This window comes from Caloenas nicobarica, chromosome 4 (assembly GCF_036013445.1).
Source record: "Caloenas nicobarica isolate bCalNic1 chromosome 4, bCalNic1.hap1, whole genome shotgun sequence".
Lineage (NCBI taxonomy): Eukaryota > Metazoa > Chordata > Aves > Columbiformes > Columbidae > Caloenas > Caloenas nicobarica.
The window spans coordinates 19,390,047-19,411,498 of NC_088248.1; the positions used below are offsets into that span (position 1 = coordinate 19,390,047).

At 39.7% G+C, this 21,452-nt stretch overlaps 1 protein-coding gene across 3 annotated transcripts in view; it reads right to left on the reverse strand.

Annotated features, from left to right (window-relative positions):
- The window catches only part of ELF2 (E74 like ETS transcription factor 2), a 38,444-nt gene extending 19,431 nt beyond the window's left edge, over positions 1–19,013 (reverse strand). Inside the window, exons 1-3 of one of the 3 annotated variants that reach the window (XM_065634535.1) lie at positions 18,872–19,013; positions 11,174–11,368; positions 10,055–10,220 (exon numbers count right to left, since the gene is read on the reverse strand). In XM_065634535.1, coding sequence (XP_065490607.1) covers positions 10,055–10,220; positions 11,174–11,245 — 238 coding nt within the window. In that variant the 5' untranslated portion in view covers positions 11,246–11,368; positions 18,872–19,013. Of the gene's footprint in view, positions 1–4,958; positions 5,015–10,054; positions 10,221–11,173; positions 11,369–14,665; positions 14,684–18,871 lie in introns of those variants that run through there. The other 2 variants (XM_065634536.1, XM_065634538.1) reach the window with 2 other exon arrangements.
- Positions 19,014–21,452: the final 2,439 nt, after the last annotated feature.

The following is a 21,452-nucleotide window of genomic DNA, read 5'->3' on the forward strand; positions in this document are numbered from 1 at the left end:
CATGGCACTTTGTCCTGTGTACATATTGTTGTTAAAAATAATAATTTACCCACATTTCTCTTCAAGTAGTTAGGTCCACAGCACTAAAATACAGTTAAAAATATTTTGTCAGTTTAGATCCAGATCAAAAGTGCCCCAAGACACTAAATACCTTTGAAAACCCAGTCCTGTGCCTGTAAGAATTCACACCCACATACTTAGGAAAAGATGCATTCATAGTTTGCTGCCTTACTGTTTGGTATGCAATTCAGCAAGGATTATTTACTGACCGCAACTTCCAGTCACATACTGAAGTGTTTGACTTATATCCAAGTTGATCGCTCTATGCCCTACGGGTAGAATGAAGTTTTGACTAAGATATGTGGACTTGAATAAGTGCATTCAAGTAATCCGCATGTGTAATTTTGACAAACACCATGTGTCTGAAATGAATAATTAAAAAAAAAAAGTAAAAAAGGCAAGCTCTTGGTTTAATACCAGTTTTCTAAGTGGCATTTATTTACTACTGCAAGCACAGGCTTAGCACAGTGTTTGCCAATTCACACGAAATGGACTGGAACAGCTGCACACATTATTCTGATTCTTCACTCTCTCTGATCTCTTTGATAGGGAGAGTATCACTGGATGCCCAAGGGATTCCAGTCAGCTGGAAAATATCCAAGCCTGTGCACTTTCAAGATTAAGATGCAAACAACTACAATAAATCTATAAAATGATCATTATAACCTGTGCCAAACTTACTTATACTAGTATAAAAGCAAAACATTGTCTTCAAAGAGGAATATGATTTTCTCCGAAAGTTCTGCACTTCTGTTGTTTAAACTACCTGATTTCCAGTATTTTGTGCTTGACACCACTTGATTCATCATGCTAATAAAATCTTAGTACTTCATGACAAAAAAAGACAGTAAATATGGGAAAAACTTAAACATGCACTTATTTTTTCAAGCTCTTTTAAAGCCTCCTTTCTAGGCAGAAGGCTAACAAAGAGAGCTACAAAATCTACTCAAAGAGTGGTGGGTGGCCCAATGAGGCAAGAAGTATCTACTGTAATGTAACAGGACCACACGAAATTGCAGATTAATTTACGTTTCTCTGGCATGAACAAAGTAGAAAAAAAATATATAGAAACAGATTCCTGAACAGCATAATCCTTTGTCAGACAGAAATACATTTATCAGCCTACTATTATATTTTAATTACTGTTAGAGTGTACAGAACCTAAGTTTTATTGTAATTTTTTTTTACCAGAAGCTCAGCTGTCAAGGCGCCCAGGTAGACTTACATGCCCATCACATGTTAAATCTATCAACTCCCAGGAAAAAAAACAGTCAACATGTTCTAGTATGCAGGAAAGGTACCATTTGAAACTATACTTATGACACACACAGATGTACTAAGTGGTCTTAAGTAATTTGAAGACAGTAACAAATAAGTGCATTTTTAGCTCACAGCACTTCCATCCCTGTGCACTTCAGAGTCTCTGGCAGAGAATAAAGTTGGGCAATGGGAACACCCAAGTGAATTGTACCCTCCTACTTGAATAAACACAGGAGTAAAATACCAATCAACTCATGCTTTCTTGTTAAGGGATATGGACAATGTTGTTCACATTCAAGTAAAAAAGCTTCACTTCTTTGCAATGTACACCAAATAAACTTCATAGTGATTATTCTGAAAAAGTGAAAGACAACTCAAGAGAAAAAAACTGGATGTGAATAATTGCATGCAAGACAGCTAATGTATAAATTAAAAATATGAAAGAGGGAAAGGTGTCAGCAGATTTGCAGCAGTGGATAGGAGTGGAATTATCAATTCCCTTAAGCATTTCCTTGAACAGTTCTCAAAACTAATACAGCATTCAGTGGCTAGAGAGGAACTGTCAGCCTCCTCTCCCATAGTTACCTATGCAAAGTTTCCTTTCCCACAATTTTGACAAATATGTTGAAAACATTCTCTGGTAATAGACTGTACTTGCACTTGGAAAACTGTTTCACAAGCTTTGTTACTTGAAACGCTAAAAGTACAACATTCCAATGGCACCTTTTTCCTTCACTGCCCATCACTGACAGCAAACTATGAACCAGAAAGAAGAAAAAAGAAAAGGCGTATTTAATTAGTTTTAGCCACATAGGATTCCAGTTGTATCCTAGTGCAACAAAGCTACCTTGGGAAAAGGCAGTTATCATAAAGCAGTTACTTACTCTTAAAGAAGTAATTTGTTTTACTTAAGTAAGTAGCCAAGGGCATATGGCAGTCTGTCTAAAGGTAGTAGTTATAGTCTATGTGAAAAATCACAAATGATAGCTGAGGAACAATACTGAAATGCCAACCAAGCTAAAAAGCTTCCAGTAACTTCATAAATCCAGGTATGTCCTCTCCCAAGTGCCAAAACCACATACAAATTTTAAATAATTACAGAAAGGTCAGTTTTGCCCAGGAACCTGAAGAAATTAATATCTAGTAATTATAGAAGTAGTTGCTGTCCTCAACAACAGGCTATCAAACTGTTGATAATTATTATGGCATTGCAAGGGTAATGATAGAAATGTTTTTAGAAGTTAGATTCCAGAAACATGCAAGAGGATGTAGCAGTCTCCTTTATCAGCACATAGCATCATCATTACCATCCACTGTGGATTCCAAAGGAGAAGATTGCAAAAGTAGCAGCAACAAAACCACGAAGTGTCCCTGGAGGAAGCAGGGAAATACTGAGGAAAGGCATCAGTGACCATGCTAAGATTATCTTCTTGACTACACCATATGAAGTCTAATAATACCAAAGCCACGAGTCTCTCACAATCTACACCTTTAAGCAGACTTAGGATCCTGGTGTCCACTACTATTCATATGGCAATTAGTAATTCCACACAGAAAAGCTAAGTATTTGATACTACCTTTGACAAACAGAAAAGGAGTTATTCAAAATAACAAGTGTCTAAATTCTAGCATTATTACTTGTGAATGTGGAATAAGAAAAACTTGGCTGTCTTGAGGAGAAATACTGATATATGCACTTCCCTGCCTTACAGTGAAATTCTTTAATTTCAAGGCAGTCTAGCAGATTATTAGAAATCAGGTATTTGCATAGCACATTACATGATTTTACACATGAACTATGCCACTGTTGAGCAATTTCTCTGTTCAAGACCTAACATTTAAAATTTCTTAAGATTTTTCTGATAACAACAAATGTCAATTCTATAAACTCAGAGAATCTTTGAGGAGAACATTTATAAACACATATGGCTTTACTGTGATGCTAGTATTTGTTGTCAACTACAACCTCCCTTTTAATATGCAGATCACCTTTAGAGATTATTGCTTTCAAGTTTGTCACTATAGTTTTGATCAACAAAGACCACTAACTCTTGTGTGCTCATACCATGATGTTTTGGGTATGTCATATTGCATTCTAATTTCAAGACACAAACCACAAAAATTTTCAGCTTAATTAGTAAAATGTTGTGGCTGAGTCTTCATAGTAACATTCTACAATTTCTCTCCCAGTTGGAAATGGAGTTGGGAGTTCAGAGTGTGCATCTGTACATCTGAAGTCCAACCCATAATGCCCATACTAGCAGGCCATTCAATTAGTCTCACATCAACCTCACAAAACAAAAATTATGCCTGAAAGGTGTAGACACATTAGACTTTATTACAAAATACTTAACCTTGCAGTGTTCTTTCAATATGGAGCACTGAACACAACAAGGCAGAAACCTGAAATCTAGAAAGAACTGGACACCACAACCAGGCTGTTGCTGTGATGTAAAAATATTATCAGCCATTGAGCAGCTGCACAGCTCTTTTCATTAATTTCTCAGAAATGGAAGCACCAGCAAAGATGACAGACAATTTAAGTTGCGGCTGAATTTTTGTTTCTGAATTAAGAATGTTACTGAGAACAGATGCATATGCCTTTGGCGCAACTGCTCCAAGTGCTATGCAATAGCACATGCAACCGGAGGGGGATCGTTTTGTTTTGCTGTCATCAATATTTAACTAGCAAAAATGCAATGGATTTCTTGGCAGAGTGAGAACTCACACTGATATAGCAGCAGCAGGGTGTCAAAAATAAAATTAACTCTCATTCAAAGGATAAATTCTTAACCCATAAATGTGTCACAGACATCTAATACTTCCACTAGAGCAAGTACTGCATGCAAGTTTTATCTTGCTTTTATCTAGCTAATGGGCTCCATCTTAGCTCTTTGATGAAGGCAGTACCAAGTTAAGCTGAGAGTTTCATCAAGTTTTTAGAATGTCCAAACTCTTGTTTGTAGTCAGCACAGTCTTCTAAAGCAAACTGCTCTCCACTTCAAAAATTCTCATCAAGCCACCAGTGTAAGGAAAAGAAGTTCAATCAACAGGATATGTCAGCACTACTAAAACATACACCAGATGTCCATGTTAACTTGTTTTTTGTAAGAGGCAGTTTAATCAGAGTGACAGAATGAATGTTAATATTGTTCTGTTTATCCCTTACATACATGTGCCATAATCAAAGGTAAGATTCTAACCAGATCTAATACTGAGTTCTTAGTATACGGTAGTTGACAACTGATGAAAACCTATCTGAGATAAACAAAAGAGTTCACAGGCTTGAGTTCACATAAAAGAAGTCAGAAGGAAGCAGTTTTAATCATAATAGGAGAAGAGAGAAAAAAGCAGAAAGAAGAAAATATAATAACTAAAGACTTTACGTAGATATACAAAGCTGGTTCCCACAGTGATAACGATGTAAATAGTAATCTGAAATTTACTCTGTAAAAGAAGATTCACCTAAAAATGCATATTTTATTCATGCATTTGTTTAAATTAGAGGAGGAGTTAAGCCTAAACTCACTGTTTATTCAATCTCCTCCCTCCTTAAGGATGGCTATCAATTTATATGGCAGTTTCAACTGAACTTCCTGGTGGAAAAAAAAAAATTAAGATATTATAGACAAACATACCATCATTGTTGTCTTTGTAGCTCAACATTTTTCCATCAGATCGTAATCCTGGAGGGGCTCATTTTCAGATCCCCATTTTTTCATGCCAATCTTCTACCCCCCTGTGGCAATAACATTTTTAGAATTAAAACAGGCTTTCAACTTGCACCACAGGGAGGATTTCTCATGGAACATCAAATAAAAAACGTGATAGTTCACAAGTCAAATGATATCTTAACTTCTCAAAAGCAGTAGTTTTGTTTCGTCTTTAATCTTACAGTTGTGAGAAAAAAAAATGCCAAACCTGTACTTGATGTTTTGATGATTAATAAAAAAAGGAGGGGGTGGGAAATACTGTTGATATGAGAAGTTACATTGACTGAATCAATTAAATCAGGGTCTATATTGGCAGAACGATTTTGGCATACCTCTCATAGGGATCAAGCTTTACTTTTACAGCAACATTTGCTTAATAGCTGCCTACCATTCAACAAGATTTGTAAACAACAAATAACATTGGTTTTGCAAATGCATCATTAGTGAGGTAACACAGAAGAAAAGCAGTACCAGTGCAGGCATGAGGTCAGTATGGAGTTCAGAAAGTACTAACTAATTTTAATGATAATGTTGCAGATAACTTGGCATTTTTAAAACAGCATTATCCTACTTAAATATTCATCTAATGCCTTATTTGACTAAAAGACTAGGCATCATGCATGTCTAAGATCTGCAGATCATGACTGTGGTATCTTCAGCACTGCACATACGGTAAATCCAAAAATTAGATTACCCCATTAATACACACACGCATCTACTTTATGCATAGGTCCCGTGTCATGACAGACAAACAGACCTATAGTAACTGTTAATTTGAGACTGACTGTTTCTTTAAAGACAGCAGCTTCTGCTGTTATGTAAACTATAATACAAAGGTTTTGCTGAATAAATCCTAAAATTGAAGGGCTAATTACTTTAAGGACAGATAAGGAAGCCAACAAAATGTGGAAATTATTAAAAAAAAATTTTAAGAAGTATGTATTGTTTAGGATACAAACACTGTCGCTGCTGCAGTAAACAAAATTTTCAGACTGTCACTCAGTCCCCAGTAGTCTAAAGGTACCACTCCAAAGAACAATACCATATACATAGGAATACAAATTTAAACACTATGTCAAGCTAAAGCTCATACTTTCTTTTTTAGACATTTTAAAAGGCACTCAGTACTTCCACTGAGAATGTCATATGTCACCTGAAAAGATCAAAATGCTTACATTTTGGTTTTCCTAGAAAACTCTTTTGTCAAGATTTTTTTCTACTCCAAGCAGACAGGCAGTTTTTCCCGGCAGGGGACAAAAAAACTCTAACTCAAATCATTGAGTCTTTCTGGTTTGTTAAAAGACTCTTGGGTCTTACTTTTACAGTTAATGGATTAATTTTATAGTTAAAGAATTAATTGTAATTAATGATCCTTGATTAATGAATTAAGATAGATTAGCGGGAAACAGACCGTAAGGAGTCTGACAGGCAAAAAACCCCATCTACCACTAGAATTGACTAAAAATTCATCAGTATTTATAGATATGGTTATTTATAATGATTCTACATCTTACATTCTTTGAATTGTGGTTTCATAAATGTGAGAAGTTTAATACAAAACAACATTATGAGTCCTGATTCTGCCCTTGGATCAGCACTGACAGTCCTTGCAGACCACACGGCCTCAAAACCAGTCACAGAATACCAAACCACAAATGGAACCACTCCATGCACAGCATAGACCATCTCTTTAGTGTCCTCATTAAATTTTACCACATCAGTTTCCCCACTACATTTATCACAAAGTATTGTGAATTCTGAAGGTTAAAATAATGCTACAGTTTACTAAATTATGCAACTTTAACTGCAAAGTAGCTTGGGGCTCTTGGAATATGTATGTTGTAACACTGAAAAGCACATAATTCAGCAGTCACTGGAATTGCCAATGGACCATCACAAGAAAAAAAAAAAAAAAATCAGGCCCAGGGCCAACAGTAGAGATACTGACAACTGGGCATGGATTACATTATGTGGGTAGGTATCATTTCAAATACTGCCAAGGCTTCTTTAAGGTGGGGTTTTAGTATTTACCACGCTGTCTGTATAGTCTAGAACTACAAAAGGTAATAAGTCTACTCATTCTTGGTGCAACAACTAAACATTTATCAAATAATGTGATTTTTTTGGTAGCAATTCTGACATTTATGAATTAGAATCACATACTTATTTAACAACAATGGATTTTTCTTCCAAGATGCACAGACCTCAAACTGTTGCACCTATCTAAATTAGGATCATTAGCATAATAAACGCATGTGCTTCACAAAATTTGCATCTTAAAATGCTCTTTAAGTACATTATTATACATTCTTTACTTGTTTCTGCTTTAGTCTGCTTTCTCATTAGCATGGCACCTTTTACCACCTCTCCAATACCAAATCGCTTCCTACCCACAGCCCAGGATCTCTTCCCTTCCACTACAAAAATCAAAATTAAAAACACACTCAGATTCACGCTCCTGCAACTCATTGCTAATAACGGCGCATAACAAAAAGAATGTTTCTTGAGGCCTTTATACTTTCTCTCCACCCGTTTCACCTCCCTGCATGAGCAATGAATTTGGGAAAACTTGGCAGTACCAAAACCTGTCAGTCAAAACACGTGCCCCACAAGCCTGCCTCCCTCAGAACAGTCGAAGCCAAGTACTTCTTTCACCCACACTAGATACAAGTGCTGTGCAGAACCGTTACTTGCTGTCATGTATATTTACACCACGAAAACTGCAGCGGATTAATGGTGCATATACTATAAAAATAATAATGAAAAGTTGGAGTATGAGAAAGGCTGCGCAGGGGGAGATTACCTCTCTCCCCAAAGACCATTTGGAATCACAAACGATAATCATCATTAGTAGCTTTTAAAATTCTCACTAGATTTTAGTTTCTCCTGTATACTGCTGTAAATTGGCATTTTAGTACACATTATCTTTGATTTTAATATCAAAACTATTAAAACAAAGTTTTAAATATTTGAACTGATTTTAATATTTTATTATGTTATTACACTACATTTTAAAGGACATATTAAAGTGAAAGTTATTGTGAAATTTAAAAAAACACACACAGAAACGCCACCAAACTATCTGCAGACAAGACACATAGCTTAACTCATCAAAGTATTATATAAATTGCCCTACAGATTTTAAGACTGTACTACCAGATATCAAGACTTGGAAGTTACTACATGATTCTTTGTTTGAGTCGTAGCTTAAAAAAAATTCCACAGAAGAGCTACAGGTTTTTAATTGTGGTCATAAAATGATACTTTGTTTACAGAGTTCATTTGCAGTAGCTCTTTACCCCAAAAGAACTGTTCTGTTAGCCATTAATCTACCAAAATCTCACAAGAAACAGCATACTTAATGCTTAAAAACCAACACTTCTGAACACGAAAGGCTTCAAAGTATAAGTTCTTAAAGGTTTTCAAACCAAGTTTAGTTTACAAAACTCAGCTTCTTGGGAAGAACACCCTCACTTCTCACCTTAACGTTAAAAGTTTTATTACCATAGTCAAAAATTTAAAAAAAAAAAAATACACATTCCATATATTTTCTTTACCTGAATTTGCTGAACTTTTAACTAGCTTATTTAATTCTAAACATATTTGAGTAAACTGCAATTGCAAGTATTCTCCCAAAACCTGAACCATTAGTTCACGTACAATTGATGCATGTGATTTTTGATGCAGTGCTACAGAAGATTAACATTCAGATTCAGAAATATGTATGAGCAATTGCATACGCTGTTTTGGGATAAATCTGAATTTAAATCTGCCTAATCTGACGGGAATGCAGATGTATTTCCTGGGCTGAAAAATTAAGAGGGAGGAGTCTGTCAGCTTTGTTTTGCTTGCCTGACACAATGAACCCAAACTCAAACTCTAAATTAGGCAGCCCAAGGATAAAAGCATAAGCTACCCACACTCTAGTTGAGTGGCCTCACCAGTTCAGTATCAAGTGCCGAACAGGACCTGTCATCCCTTTGGTTGCAGCTCCAGGTATTCCCCACCCCAGCACTCATCAGGCCCTTGGCTGAGCCATGTCAGCACACTAATCCAGCAGAAAATTAATCCAACAAAAATACACAATGGTTGAGGGTTTCCCTGCTACTTTTTGTTGCAAAATTAGCATACTGAAATGGCAAAAAAAAAGTTCAACAAGTATACGTAGTAGCACAAGAAAGCAAGCAGGAAGGACAACAGCAACGACAGCACAGCAGCAACCTGGCAGTCAGATGTCATTCAGCTCCCACAGAAGCACAACTTTTGTTTCTTCCAACAGTTTAGATAGACTTGGGCCCCCCTCACGAAGTTCAAAGCTCCTGATGGCATTCTTTGGAGAGAGGTGTACAGGAAGATACACGCTTATCTCCGAATAGGTCAGCTGCTTTAACACCAAAGCTCTGCTCCTTTCTCCATTTATAACTTGTTATTTTACCATATAGCTGAGTTAATTTCAGTCTCAGACACTTTTCCCATAAAGGAACAGTCCAACTCCATTCCCTCCAGACACACACTCCTGCCACTAAACCAGCAATAAAACCGCTCTTGGACCCAAAGGGCAGGATAGCAAGGGACAGAGCTCACAGGAAGGGGGAAGATTTGGAAAACGGAGCAAACAGAGCAGCACACTCCGTATTGCCAGCTGCCCTGCAATTATTTGGCTCAGACACATTGTAAAACTAAATTCTAACCAGCTTCCTGGCTTAGCTGATTTTTAAAACCTCCAAGTGTAGTTGTCTTGTTAACTCCCTGCAGAAGCAGATAACAAAGATGTTAATGAAGATCTGCCTACTCTTGAGAATACACGGTGTTACAGCACAGCGCCCTAAACCTAAGGTGACATTTTTACCTGCCAAGCCTCAACCCTGTCACCACTGAAGACTAAGTAAGACTAAGTTTAGAGGGAAGAGATGTGAACCTAGGTCAGGATCCCCATCCTGTGGGTAAATACAAAGTCACATTCCTCATAGACTTCTAAAAGTAAGAAAATCTCATTGAAAAAAGAAATAAAACAAGTCTACCTGTTTCCACAGTTTCAGTCTCAATTTCTTGTTCCTCTGCTACATCTTGCATCAGGTAAGTCTCGTCATCATAAACCAGGACTTGAGCAGCGTAACCCTGTTCTAGTCTGGCACTAGGAACTGGCTCCACAATCACTGCGGGGAATTCAGACACTGGCTCATTTTCCTACAGAAAGAAAAAAAAAAAAATCACTCTAAATAGTGCACTGTTGAACTCTACATTGATATTTTCCTCTTATGCTCTTACATATTTTATGGAATAACGATAATAATTTTAAAGACTTTCAAGGGAACTTTCTTCTAAAGCAAGAGATTAAAAACAATAAAAGGTAGCTTGTCATCCACCAAAGTGACCTTCCTGAATCTCAAGGACATTTTCCTGACTTCAAGCACTTAAAATTTAAAGCATCAGACAGCTTTAAGATATTGGGAAAAGAGCAAGATTTCTAATTAAGACATTCAGCTGTGGGAAGTGTTTCTTCTCCCTCTGCTCCATGAAATGTAATCAAGGCTTCGTGTGCGTACTGCAACGTACCTATATCTGACCTGTATCTTATGAAGACTGATGTTTTGGATTAAGTATCTAAGTTATCACAAAAAAACTGGCTACTTCAAAGCCCATATGCCTATCTCTACTTATTTAAGGATCAAAATGTCTGTAACATATTTAATCTGTTAAGAAGTGGAACACTGCCGGTTTCAATTTACTACAAGCTACAAGATAGTAGAATGTTATTATTTGTTGATAAGAATGCAAAATATGAGCAAATACATTGCATTGGCTAACTTTGAAAACTGTCCTTGTATTGTTCTGCTCATTTCGTTATACACCTCAAGACACACCAGAGATCCTTGCTTTAAAGAGATGCTTAGTATAGAATTTAATTTTGTAAACCCAGCCTACAGTTGTACTGCAGACTTCAAAACTTAGTGCTTCTACTTCTCTGTGATAATAAAATCTTCTAATAAAAGATATTTGAAAAATGGGCTGCTCTCTTTCTTCTTACACAAAAATCTCTAGTCCATTTCACTTGCTTTCACAGCAAGTATACAGTGAATTTTTCTTGTGATAAAAGGTGTAAAGTTTGTTAGTAGATAAATGCTATTTATTTTTCTAACCTCCTGATTTTTTATGCCATTGCTGTCGAACTCCAGCCCAGGGCCTCCAGTGTCAATCACTGCTGATGTCATGGTGCATCCCCTGAAGAGCTTTGAGAGCTGTTATCTATCCCGAAGACAGTAATGCTGATAGCCTGAGGTTATCAAAGGCTTAAATTCACAATCCACTTCTGTTAAACAGCTAGGCAGAGGTGGCTGAAACACAAAATAATTTTAAGTTATTTGCATAGTTTACATTCAAAAGTCTTCCAACATTTATGAAAGCTATTGCATGCTACACACCCCTACAGCAAAAGAAAGCATCAGTGAACGCAACAGATGTGACAGAATATGCTGACCTTGGTAAAGTTAACACTGCATACTGCCATACAACACAAGTTTCACACTAATTTTTAATACTAAAATAAAACAATTTCAGTTTGGTTCTTTACAATTTGTTAATTTTCACACAATTTTAAAAACAAATAATATCCTTACATATTTTCTATCATCAAAAATCATTAATTTCTCATTGAGTCAAACATCAACTAACTTTCTGAGACATACATAGGTTTGAGTTAGTACAGCTTTTCTAAAGTTACTGTTTTCTTATCAAATTAGAAAGAGTTCTTTAAATTACATTTTCTTCTTTGTTCTATTACTTTCATAGCAATTTCATAAAGCTATAGTTTCATAAAATTTCAGAACTAGTCTCATAAAGCTTTCAAACACACTGCCTTTGTAAAGCAATGCGTATGTAATACACATATCACAAATACACACCTGATTTCTAATCTACTGTCGTCTTTGAAACAAAAAGTATTGTAGCGGTTCCTTTTTTTTTTTTTTTTTTTTGCTAGAGAATAAACTCTTATGAGTCAAAAAAAAGTAGTTCCACATCATAATGCCTTAATTTGGGTATACCATGGACTCATTGAACTTGTAAAGATATATAACCTCCATCTTTGTGAATTTCTTTAAAACTAGATTAACAGCAGAGCTTTGTTTCTAAACAACTGCTATTTATTTATTCTGAATAAATATTATTACTCATATCCTGTCTTTGGAAGAGACAAATAATCTGTGTTCATAAACCTTGGGCTGTGAGGAGCAGTTTACTACTTCAAGATGCAAACTAAGAAAGCACATATTCCACGTGAGACGTAAGAACCCAATCTGATATCAATTACCCTTGCAAATAACTCCACTGAGATCAATCCTTTGTAACAGAACACAGAATTTAGCCCAACATTTTTAATAAAATCCATCCATTTAGAAAGCCAGCACAGAGGTCTGCAAGAAAACACGATCTTCCAACATGTACTGAAGAAAAAACTTTACAATTAATACTCCAATGGGTAAACTCAGTAAGCCTGCTTTACAATAGCAAGCAGTCGGCTTAAACTAAATTAATCTTGCGCATACAGGGAAGAGCTAACTCAGATTCATGCAGAACAACTGAGTTTCCTATAGACATGGAAATCTTTATATGCATAATAGGTTAGGTATACTAGTAGAAATTAAAAATTACTGTTCTCCCTAACTGGATAGCAACTAAGCAACAAAGTCAATAACAACAAAAAATGCTATGCAAAAGCTCTTTAAAAAGTATAATTTATCAAGGTATTAAGGATCCTTCAGCATGCCATAAAAATATGCTCAGAAAGGCATCATTTATATTGCCATACCAACTCAGCATAAAAAGTCAGCAGCCACACCTTGGATGACAGGTTACTACAAAAACGTACCAAACAAAAATAAATAAATAATCAAATAAACCAACCTGACGCAACAGAATAAGATACAAATATTTTTTACCCTTACACACAAAAAGGAGAATAAATTCCAATAGCAGCCTTCTAGGCAACTAATTCTCATGAAATAAAGCTGAAGAATATGAGATCATCTTAAATCACTGTCATAGTAGCGGCAGAATAAGCACAATATATATCCCAAAAGAAAGGAAAAAATATGCAATTTAAAAAAAAAAAACCTAACACTTGTTGCTTACACAGGCACTCAACTTGACATGAGAAGGCATGACACGTACCTAAAAACATTTCATTTGTAATAGCACAAAAAAAAAACCACACAAAAAACCACCACGACAGAACACAGTAATACTTTATTTTCCATTGTTTCATTTGTAAAGCTAGCATCACTTTTTGATTACCAGTATTTTCCTGGATGAATAAGAAAGCAAAGACCTCTGCTGCTCACCAAACAAGAGTCAAGCTGGAAAGTTGTTAACAAGCACTCTTGGAGCCATATGCACCTGTCACCCTCCAGGCTTTTAAGCACAAAAAGCCTACTCCTTACCTGCCTATCAACTACCACATCATTTCAAAAGTCTTTACATTCAGAAATACATAATGTAGAAAAGCAGCAGTTTATGAATACAATAAAATAATCCATTGGGGGCGGGGGGCAGGGCGGGGGGGGAATCGCTTTTACTGGAAACAGACTTTTTCCTTTTCTACAGTTTTCCATCTATATCCATGTTAGATGGATACTGCCAAGCAATCACAACCCAAAAGAGAAGTTCAAATAATGGAAATTATATCTGAATTTGGAAGCACAGTCCAACCAATTTCAAACATCAGCATTATTCCTGCAACTCAAACTTATATCTACGTAAGAATATACAGCGTTTCATGTAGTACCTTTGCATAGCTTAAGCATGTCACAAAGCTAATTTAGCTCTCATGCAGTACATTAATGCAAATAAACAATCATATACTAGACCATGTGTACTCTATATCCATATTTTATGTACTACAACCCCACAGAGGCAGCTAAACAGCTGCCAAAATGTAGCAACTGAAAACACTTAACAGTGTGTACTAGATCGGATTATGTCAAAAAAACTGCTATTTCTCCATCTCCTGGGTTACAAGAAGCTTGGATGACTTTTGTGGTGATTTCTCTCTATATGAATTACCAATTACCTACACAAGCGAAGACAGGGCAATGCAGGAACATCAATGATAATCCTAATTTTCCAGTTCCTGCAGTAATTCATACTAAGTAAGAACTGTACAAGGGAAAACACACAGAAGAATGAGTAAGATGCTAAATCTTAGCATTCATCAAAAGGACACTATCTTTGAACTGATGGCACGGAACAGTCTAGGCAAGGAATAAATGAAAGACTCAGAGTCTTTATATAACAGGATTTGAACTCCATACCGAGAGTCTTGCTGTTCAGCAACCTCTTCAAAAACCTGACAGAGTGGGGAAAAAAGGCAAACCCACTGGTCAGCCAGTGGGAACTTAAAAAAAGAGTTTCACTTCATTCTGGTTTAGAAGTTTTAAGTTAAAACAAACACACAAACACACCCAAGCGTATGTTAGACTCCAGCAGATACACCCTTTTGAAGGAAGCAGCCAAGTGTTTGCCCTCTTCCCATTCTCTAAGCAGCTTGTCCTTACGGAAGCCTTTTCACTCCTCCTTCGAATTTCAGTAGAATACTGAATCAGTCCCCCATCCCTCCCTAGCAAGTCACAACCAACCTGACTTCTGTAAAAGGAAGAGACTGCCCAGCCACTTGCAGAAATCAGTTCCAAAACTCACATTTCCCAAGGCTGAGAAAAAAAGGCCAAAAGACAATTAGACTCAGATTCTTAAAGGAAGAGACGATTCAGGTTTGTAAGAAACCAGGTTATCCTCAGCGATACAATTAGCCAGCTTAGAAGCTGGTTCAACATATGACCATTTTTGAATTACACAACAACACAAAGACTTTAAAAAAAAAAAAAAAGGAAAAGAAAAAAAGAAAGAAACCCCCCCACACACAAAAAACCCACTACAAAATTAATTCCCCTCTGGATACATGTGTGTAACAAAGCAAGATATGAAATGACATTGGAGGGGAAAAAAAAAATATAATATTTCCATATTTCCAAAAGAGATGACCGAATCATTTTGTTACAGATCTGACATTCACTCCTGTTCTTCCTGCCCATGGAAAATGCAGAGAGAAACTAGTTCTGAAACATTTGGAATATCCCTTATTATAGGGAAAACAGCTTTGCTGCATCATCCATTATTTTATACCTATCTCACGGGAAAATAAAAATAAGTCTAGGTGCTCCCACCCTCAAAAAAAACAAAACTCAAAGTCTGAATACTGAAGCCACATTCTTTGCCTCAACAGCAAGAAGTTTCTGTTTACCACTACAAAAGACACCACAAAGATTCGAGTTTTTGATACAGTTTTCACTGGTCCAGAAGACCAATTACAGCATGTAGGCGTTCAGAGGCTACAAGGCTCTTGTCAGAAAGGCTGCAAAATACCAAACAGTTTATTCATGTATTTAATATTACCTTTATATGACCTACATGTATACAAGTGTCTGCCTGTAAGAAATCCAAACAGTCCTTTTACGTTTTCAGCAGCAACCAGAGGGATAAACCCACTGCAAAGCAGAGCTGTGATGAATGCATAGTAGTCACACAAAACCCAGAATCTTAAATCTATCCTCTGTGTATAACCGCCTATTGAGTTCATAGAGAACCAAACATGCAGCTCAACAGAATTAAAAATAATAATTGAAGAAACAGTGTCAAAAGGATGGCAGAGTGTCATCTCTACTAGGCCAGACTCCAAGTGAAGTTACTTAGGACTGGCTTCAAAACAAAACACTAAACATAAATCTGTGGACAGTTTTAGTACACTTTTATTTAAATTATTAAACAAACAAACGAAATCAATACTTGAGTAAAAAAGATGTAGACACTCATACCCACACATGAAAACAAGACAAACATGCAGAAGATGGGGCAGCAGTGACCAGAGGCAGCTGCTCCCGCAGCACTCAGAAGAAACCTAAGAGTACTCGGAACAATGTACCTCTTTTATTCAGCTGGCATCCCAAATCCTGAGGAGAGATTTACGCGGATGCCTACACAGATGCAACCACGAGAGCAGGACTGCAGCCAGCAGTAGCATCACACAGAACTTTTTTCAAAAAGGCCTTCCTTTGGTTTAATTTAAAAAAAAAAAAAAGCAGCTAAGGAAGTCAGCTTGAAAATTAAATTGGTTATACGTACAGAAATGCACAGGCCAAGATCACTGAGGAATCCCAGTGACTATAACAAGGCTTCCTAAGGGTAGAAAGGTGGTCTTGCGTAGGCGGCACCTCAATTATACCAGTGAATGTCACTGTCACTCTGATACACATAAACTGCTCATAGCACACTCTGGAAAATAAAATCTTTATGCCAACTGAAACTTCTTTTTAAAGACATTTTCCCAGACACTTTTTACCACTCTGGCTAACTGATTCACACTGGCATTTGCAGAAGAAATGGCGAATTAACTTTTTTATTTTTGAAACTCAGAATGAGTCTAAATCTGAAAAACTAAGTTACTGTAAAAGCTGATGGAGAAAAAAAAAACAAACAACAAAACCCACCTTGTAAATAGCTAAAGAATCATGAAGTACACTCAAGAAGATGATAGAAAGCAAATCTTTGCATCCACAACATCAGAGGAACAAAACAGACAATCCATGCAATTTATAGTACCTCATAAATTACACAAATCCCTAAAAATTGTAGAAAAGGAAAACAAGACAAGGAATTGTCAAAACAATTATTCTTGGCCACATCACACTTCAGAACTTTACATATGACAAGGTGATAATTTTATTGCTGAAGACACAGAAACTATCACACTGTATCAAATTAATGATGTACCAAATCCAGTACGAAACTAGTAACTCCTTCCATACATATTTAATTTTATAATCTGACCATCCAAAGTTTGCTCTGAAACTCCGAAATAGCTAAAGCTGATGAGCCCCAAAACATAATAGCTTATAATCACTGAAAAACTAATAACGCTCTGCAAAAAGCTTTGTGGCTCCTGCAGGCTTCTCCTGGACATTCCCGTATTTCATCCTATTAACAGGCTCTCTTCCCACTGCTCTCTATTTGAAGATCCCCTGAAACCTTCTCTTTCCTCCGAAGGAAGTCTCATACACGTACCCCTACTTTGCACCAGCACTCTTCTTTCCAGCGTGTCAATTGTTGGTCCTTAACATCCATTTCCACTCCCCCACAAGCCACAGTAGAGCGCAATTATTCATCGTTTTACATAATAAAAGAGCAAAGACAGACTAAATAAAATTGTGAGGATGCACGTTAAAAACAAAACAAAACACAAACACAAAAGGAAGCTGTGTAATTCATTTCATGGGATATTCTTAAAGGTCAAAAGAGTAAGCTATAATATTTAAGTTAGACAGCTTTATGGAGGAAAAGCCCCTGAATAGCTTACACAACTATTAAACACAAAGATGCAGCTACAGTTCAGAGACCTTCTGAACCAAATATTACTGAATCATGGGAGATGGAAAGAGTATACCACTGAGGCTGCCATACAAAGTAACTATGCAAAGCAACTGATCCTGTCCACTACCAGAGATCAAGTGAGGGGAAAGGGAGGAATGACTTCGTGTCATTTCAAAGTTCTAGCGTGAAACATGCAAACATGCTATTTCTACATTTTTTTTTAAGCCACAGAAACGTCTGAATTGCTTTCAAATGTTATCATTAGAGCATTGTTTTTATGAGTCTCGAGAATTCTCTAATGCTTATACCCGATATCCCTGGGCTCAACTTTATTTCACGGTGTTTGTCTTGACTAACTAGGAAGCTCTCAAAGTTTGATGCACACCCACTAATCAAAGTGCCAAAAAGCTTTATGATTAAACTGCAAAGGCAAACAATTATCAGCACACTCAGAAGGAAGGCAGCTTCAAAGCCTGACAAGAGATGAACTCAGCAGATGGAGAAATCTTGTCACAGATGGACTGTTTTCAAACTGTCAGTTGGTAAGCTTTAGCAGTGTTAGCTAAAGAAGTTAAATGGTTAAAAAAAGTCACAAGGAACAGGACAGTGACTAGCTGTAAAAGGAGGGAACATGCAGAACGAAGAACTGAATTATTTAAGTGGGAAAAAGAAAAGACATGAGAGAACACATCCAAAAACGCACCAACAGATAAACGCAAGCACCAGAGCTAACCCAGTACAACATTCTACAGGCACGGTGAAGTGCAATCAAAAATCTGCCAGACTCAAGCTATTTAGCAAGGGTGCAACCGGAGCAAGGCGCGGGGCGATCCCGCGGCGGAGCGGGGGCTGCAGGCCGGCGGGGCTGCCCCGCATGACAGCCGGTGACCTGCGCGCCCGGCCTGCCATGTTCTCCCGACGCCCTGTGTAAATAAGGCGCTGCCCCCGCGCCGCTGCCCGGCCCGGGAGGGGCAGCGGGGCCCGGCCCGCCAGGCCGCGGCCGCCTCGGGGCCGTGTTTACCCTGACAGCCGCCGGGAACCGCCCGCCGCCCCCAACGCCCGCTCGGCCGGCGGGGCGGCAGCGCGGGTGCGGGCGGGGAGCGGGGCGCAGCGGGCGGGGGCAGCGGGACGGCCCAACGGCCGCTCCGAGCCCCGCGCCCCGCGCGAAACCGAAAGTGCGGCTGGGGGGGGGCCCGACGGGGGCGCCGCCGGAGCCCCGCCCGGCCCCAACGCCCCGCGGCCGCCGCACGCTCCTCGGCGGCCGCCGCCGGGCCGGGCGGGTCCCGCGCCCCCTCGCAGCGCGGCGGTGCCCGCACAGCGCGGCCGCCCGCTCAGCCGCTCTCTCCCTCCCTTCCTCCCTCGCTCGCAGGGCCGCCTGTCAGCGCCCGCCGCGGCGGCAGGAGCCGGCGCCGCGCCCTTACCGTGCCCGTGCGCCCCGGAGGCCGCGTCCGTCGCCCGCCGGGGCCGGCAGCAGGCGGCGGTGGGCGCCGCCCGGGCAGAGCCAGGGCCGCCCCGCGGCGGGAGGGGCGGGCGCAGCGGCGCAACCTGCCCGGCCCGGCCCGGCCCCCCCCGCGCCGCCGCCGCCGCCGCCGCCGCCTCTGCACATGCTCGCGCCGCCCGGCGCGTGGGGGCGCTGCGGGCATGCGCGGCCGCCCCGCGCCTGCGCGAGGGCCCGGGGAGCGGCCGCGCGGTCGGGGCGCGCTGGAGCGGGTCCTCCCTGGCGGACGGGGCCTGGCTGGCGCTCAGCCGCGGCCCAGCGTCAGTAAGGGGCGAACAGTTGCCTCCTTCCAAAAAACCTCTCCCGACGTTTGCGCGCAGCCCCAGGGGGGTGGTTGTTTTCCTGCAGTTAATTTTGGTACGTAAGGGAGTGAGCTGTCCCTGTGCTTGCGGAGCCACAGCCGCACAGAACTGGCCGAAATGTCACTTCGAAGTTTTCTTCATCCGCAGCCGCCTCCTGCAGAGGTTTTGAAATCGGCCAAATTCGCAGTGCAGCGTTTGTTACCCCTTTGTCAGTATGAGATACATCATTGTCAGAGTCTGCTCACAAAAAGTACATACCGAGTGCATCGGGAGGTCTAGGACAGAGCTGCTCTCTTCTACAAATACCGGGCTTTAGCCACTACACGCGTCCTCTGCGCTTCACAGCAACGGACAGCAGAGCTGTAGCTGGACAGGAGGCATTACATTTTCACTACAGACCAAAAAAAACCCGCATTGCCAAGGATACTTCTAGCACTGCAAAGCCACTCGCTCGAAAGAAACTCCGGACTGAAGGTTTTCTGTTCCAAGCGCTTTGGGCCCCTTGTGCCTGCACATGGAACGAGTCTGACTCTTGGCTCCTGTTCAGCCGGAGCACACGGGCAGGGCCCAGACATGTGCACGAAAGCCCCTCTCTGCTACACCTGCGTTTCCATCTGAGCACCCCCGTCTGCTGCTCCCCGGGCACTCCCGTTCGTCTCCGCCTCCACCAGGTCTGATCTCCAAGACTCAGTTTCTGCCTTCAGCCTATTCCCACCCACGACTCCGCAGGTCTGGCTCCTGCTCCCTGTGCAGCTCAACCGGACGTTTCTTTCCTCTGCATCTTTGGGGCATCAGCTTCCTTTCCTAAGGAAATTAAATCTTTTGGGCATCTTTAGGCCCTAGAATCTGACTAGCTTTTATAGGTTACGTACAAATTGCAGTTTTCCAGGGTATATAATATGGACAGTTATTTGCCCCAGGGATGGCAGAAACATCTCCCTGACAATCACTAAAAATATCAGGCCTGTGCCCTGAAGCATGGAAACATTGGAGACTCTTTCCTTCCAAAAACATGTCAGGCAATATTAATAGTAGATGGTGCTACCAGCAGCCTTTTTCTGTAAGTCGCCACTACTGAGGTGTAAACTTAAACTTAGCAGTCACTTTGTAATAAAGCAGACATGGTTGCAAAATTGAGGTCTTACCACACGCTAAGCTGCCAGACATTTAATAAGGCATACACTTGGATGTCATTAATTACAGAATTTGCTACTAGTTTACACTAAGCAATATCAAATTTCAGTTGTCTGTCTGCTCTTTAAAAGATGAGAGTGATCACTTTTAGATCTTTCGTCTATCTTTAAAAGGAAGTGCCAAACTACATGGGAAAAAATATAATTTATTAACAATATAGCTGGCGTCTACATTGCTGCTAGAAATTATAGAATAGTGTTCAGTGTTTGCATATTAGAAAATGTAATTATTTTAATGTTCTAACATACAGGCATGCAAATTGTATCAAAAAGGTGTAAAGTTAAGATCTCACGGACAATGGATGATGAGAGTTCACATTTTACAGGCCTCGGACTTTGAGATAGCAGTGGACAATATAAAATACATGAAGACTACCTATCACAAAGAAAAGAGCAAATCAAGAAAAGGGTAGGGTATTGGGAGGAAAAGATTAAAGGGTTCCTGGTAGAAATTGCCTTGTTGTAGACTGGAAATAAGTCTGGCTGGGTGGGAGTTTTAGCCCTTGATACCAGTTCCTTTGCAGCCTGGCAGACCTAAGTGCTGTCAGCTTCATCTTTAATGCTTAATTAGTACTGCCTTGACCTGCTCACTCTTCCAGTTATTTTTTTCTTCTTCTTCTTCTTTCCATGGGCCCAAGTTAAAATTCAGAAAAAGAAGATGATTTCTTGCCATGATCCTCTTCATGGAAAAGAAGAGCGGACAACTTCTTTCAAAACAGAGGCCCATCGTCAGCTCGACAAAAGCCATATAAACCAAAGCTCCCGCATGGAGCCACTGGACATGAGGTCACACGGCCGCCACTTAGAGATGCTCTGGAGACAGACTTTAAGCGGTCCCTTCTGTAATGCTGACGCTTGTTCTCCTGCCACCTGGCCTATGCAGTCCCCTGTTTATTCGGTTTTTCTCCACACTCTGTTTGGATGCCAGAGGACAAACGTTTCTGCCTCCCCTCATCCAGTTTGTTTATGTAGCTCCCACTTCTCACTTTTGCTTCTGTGCAGCCGTTTC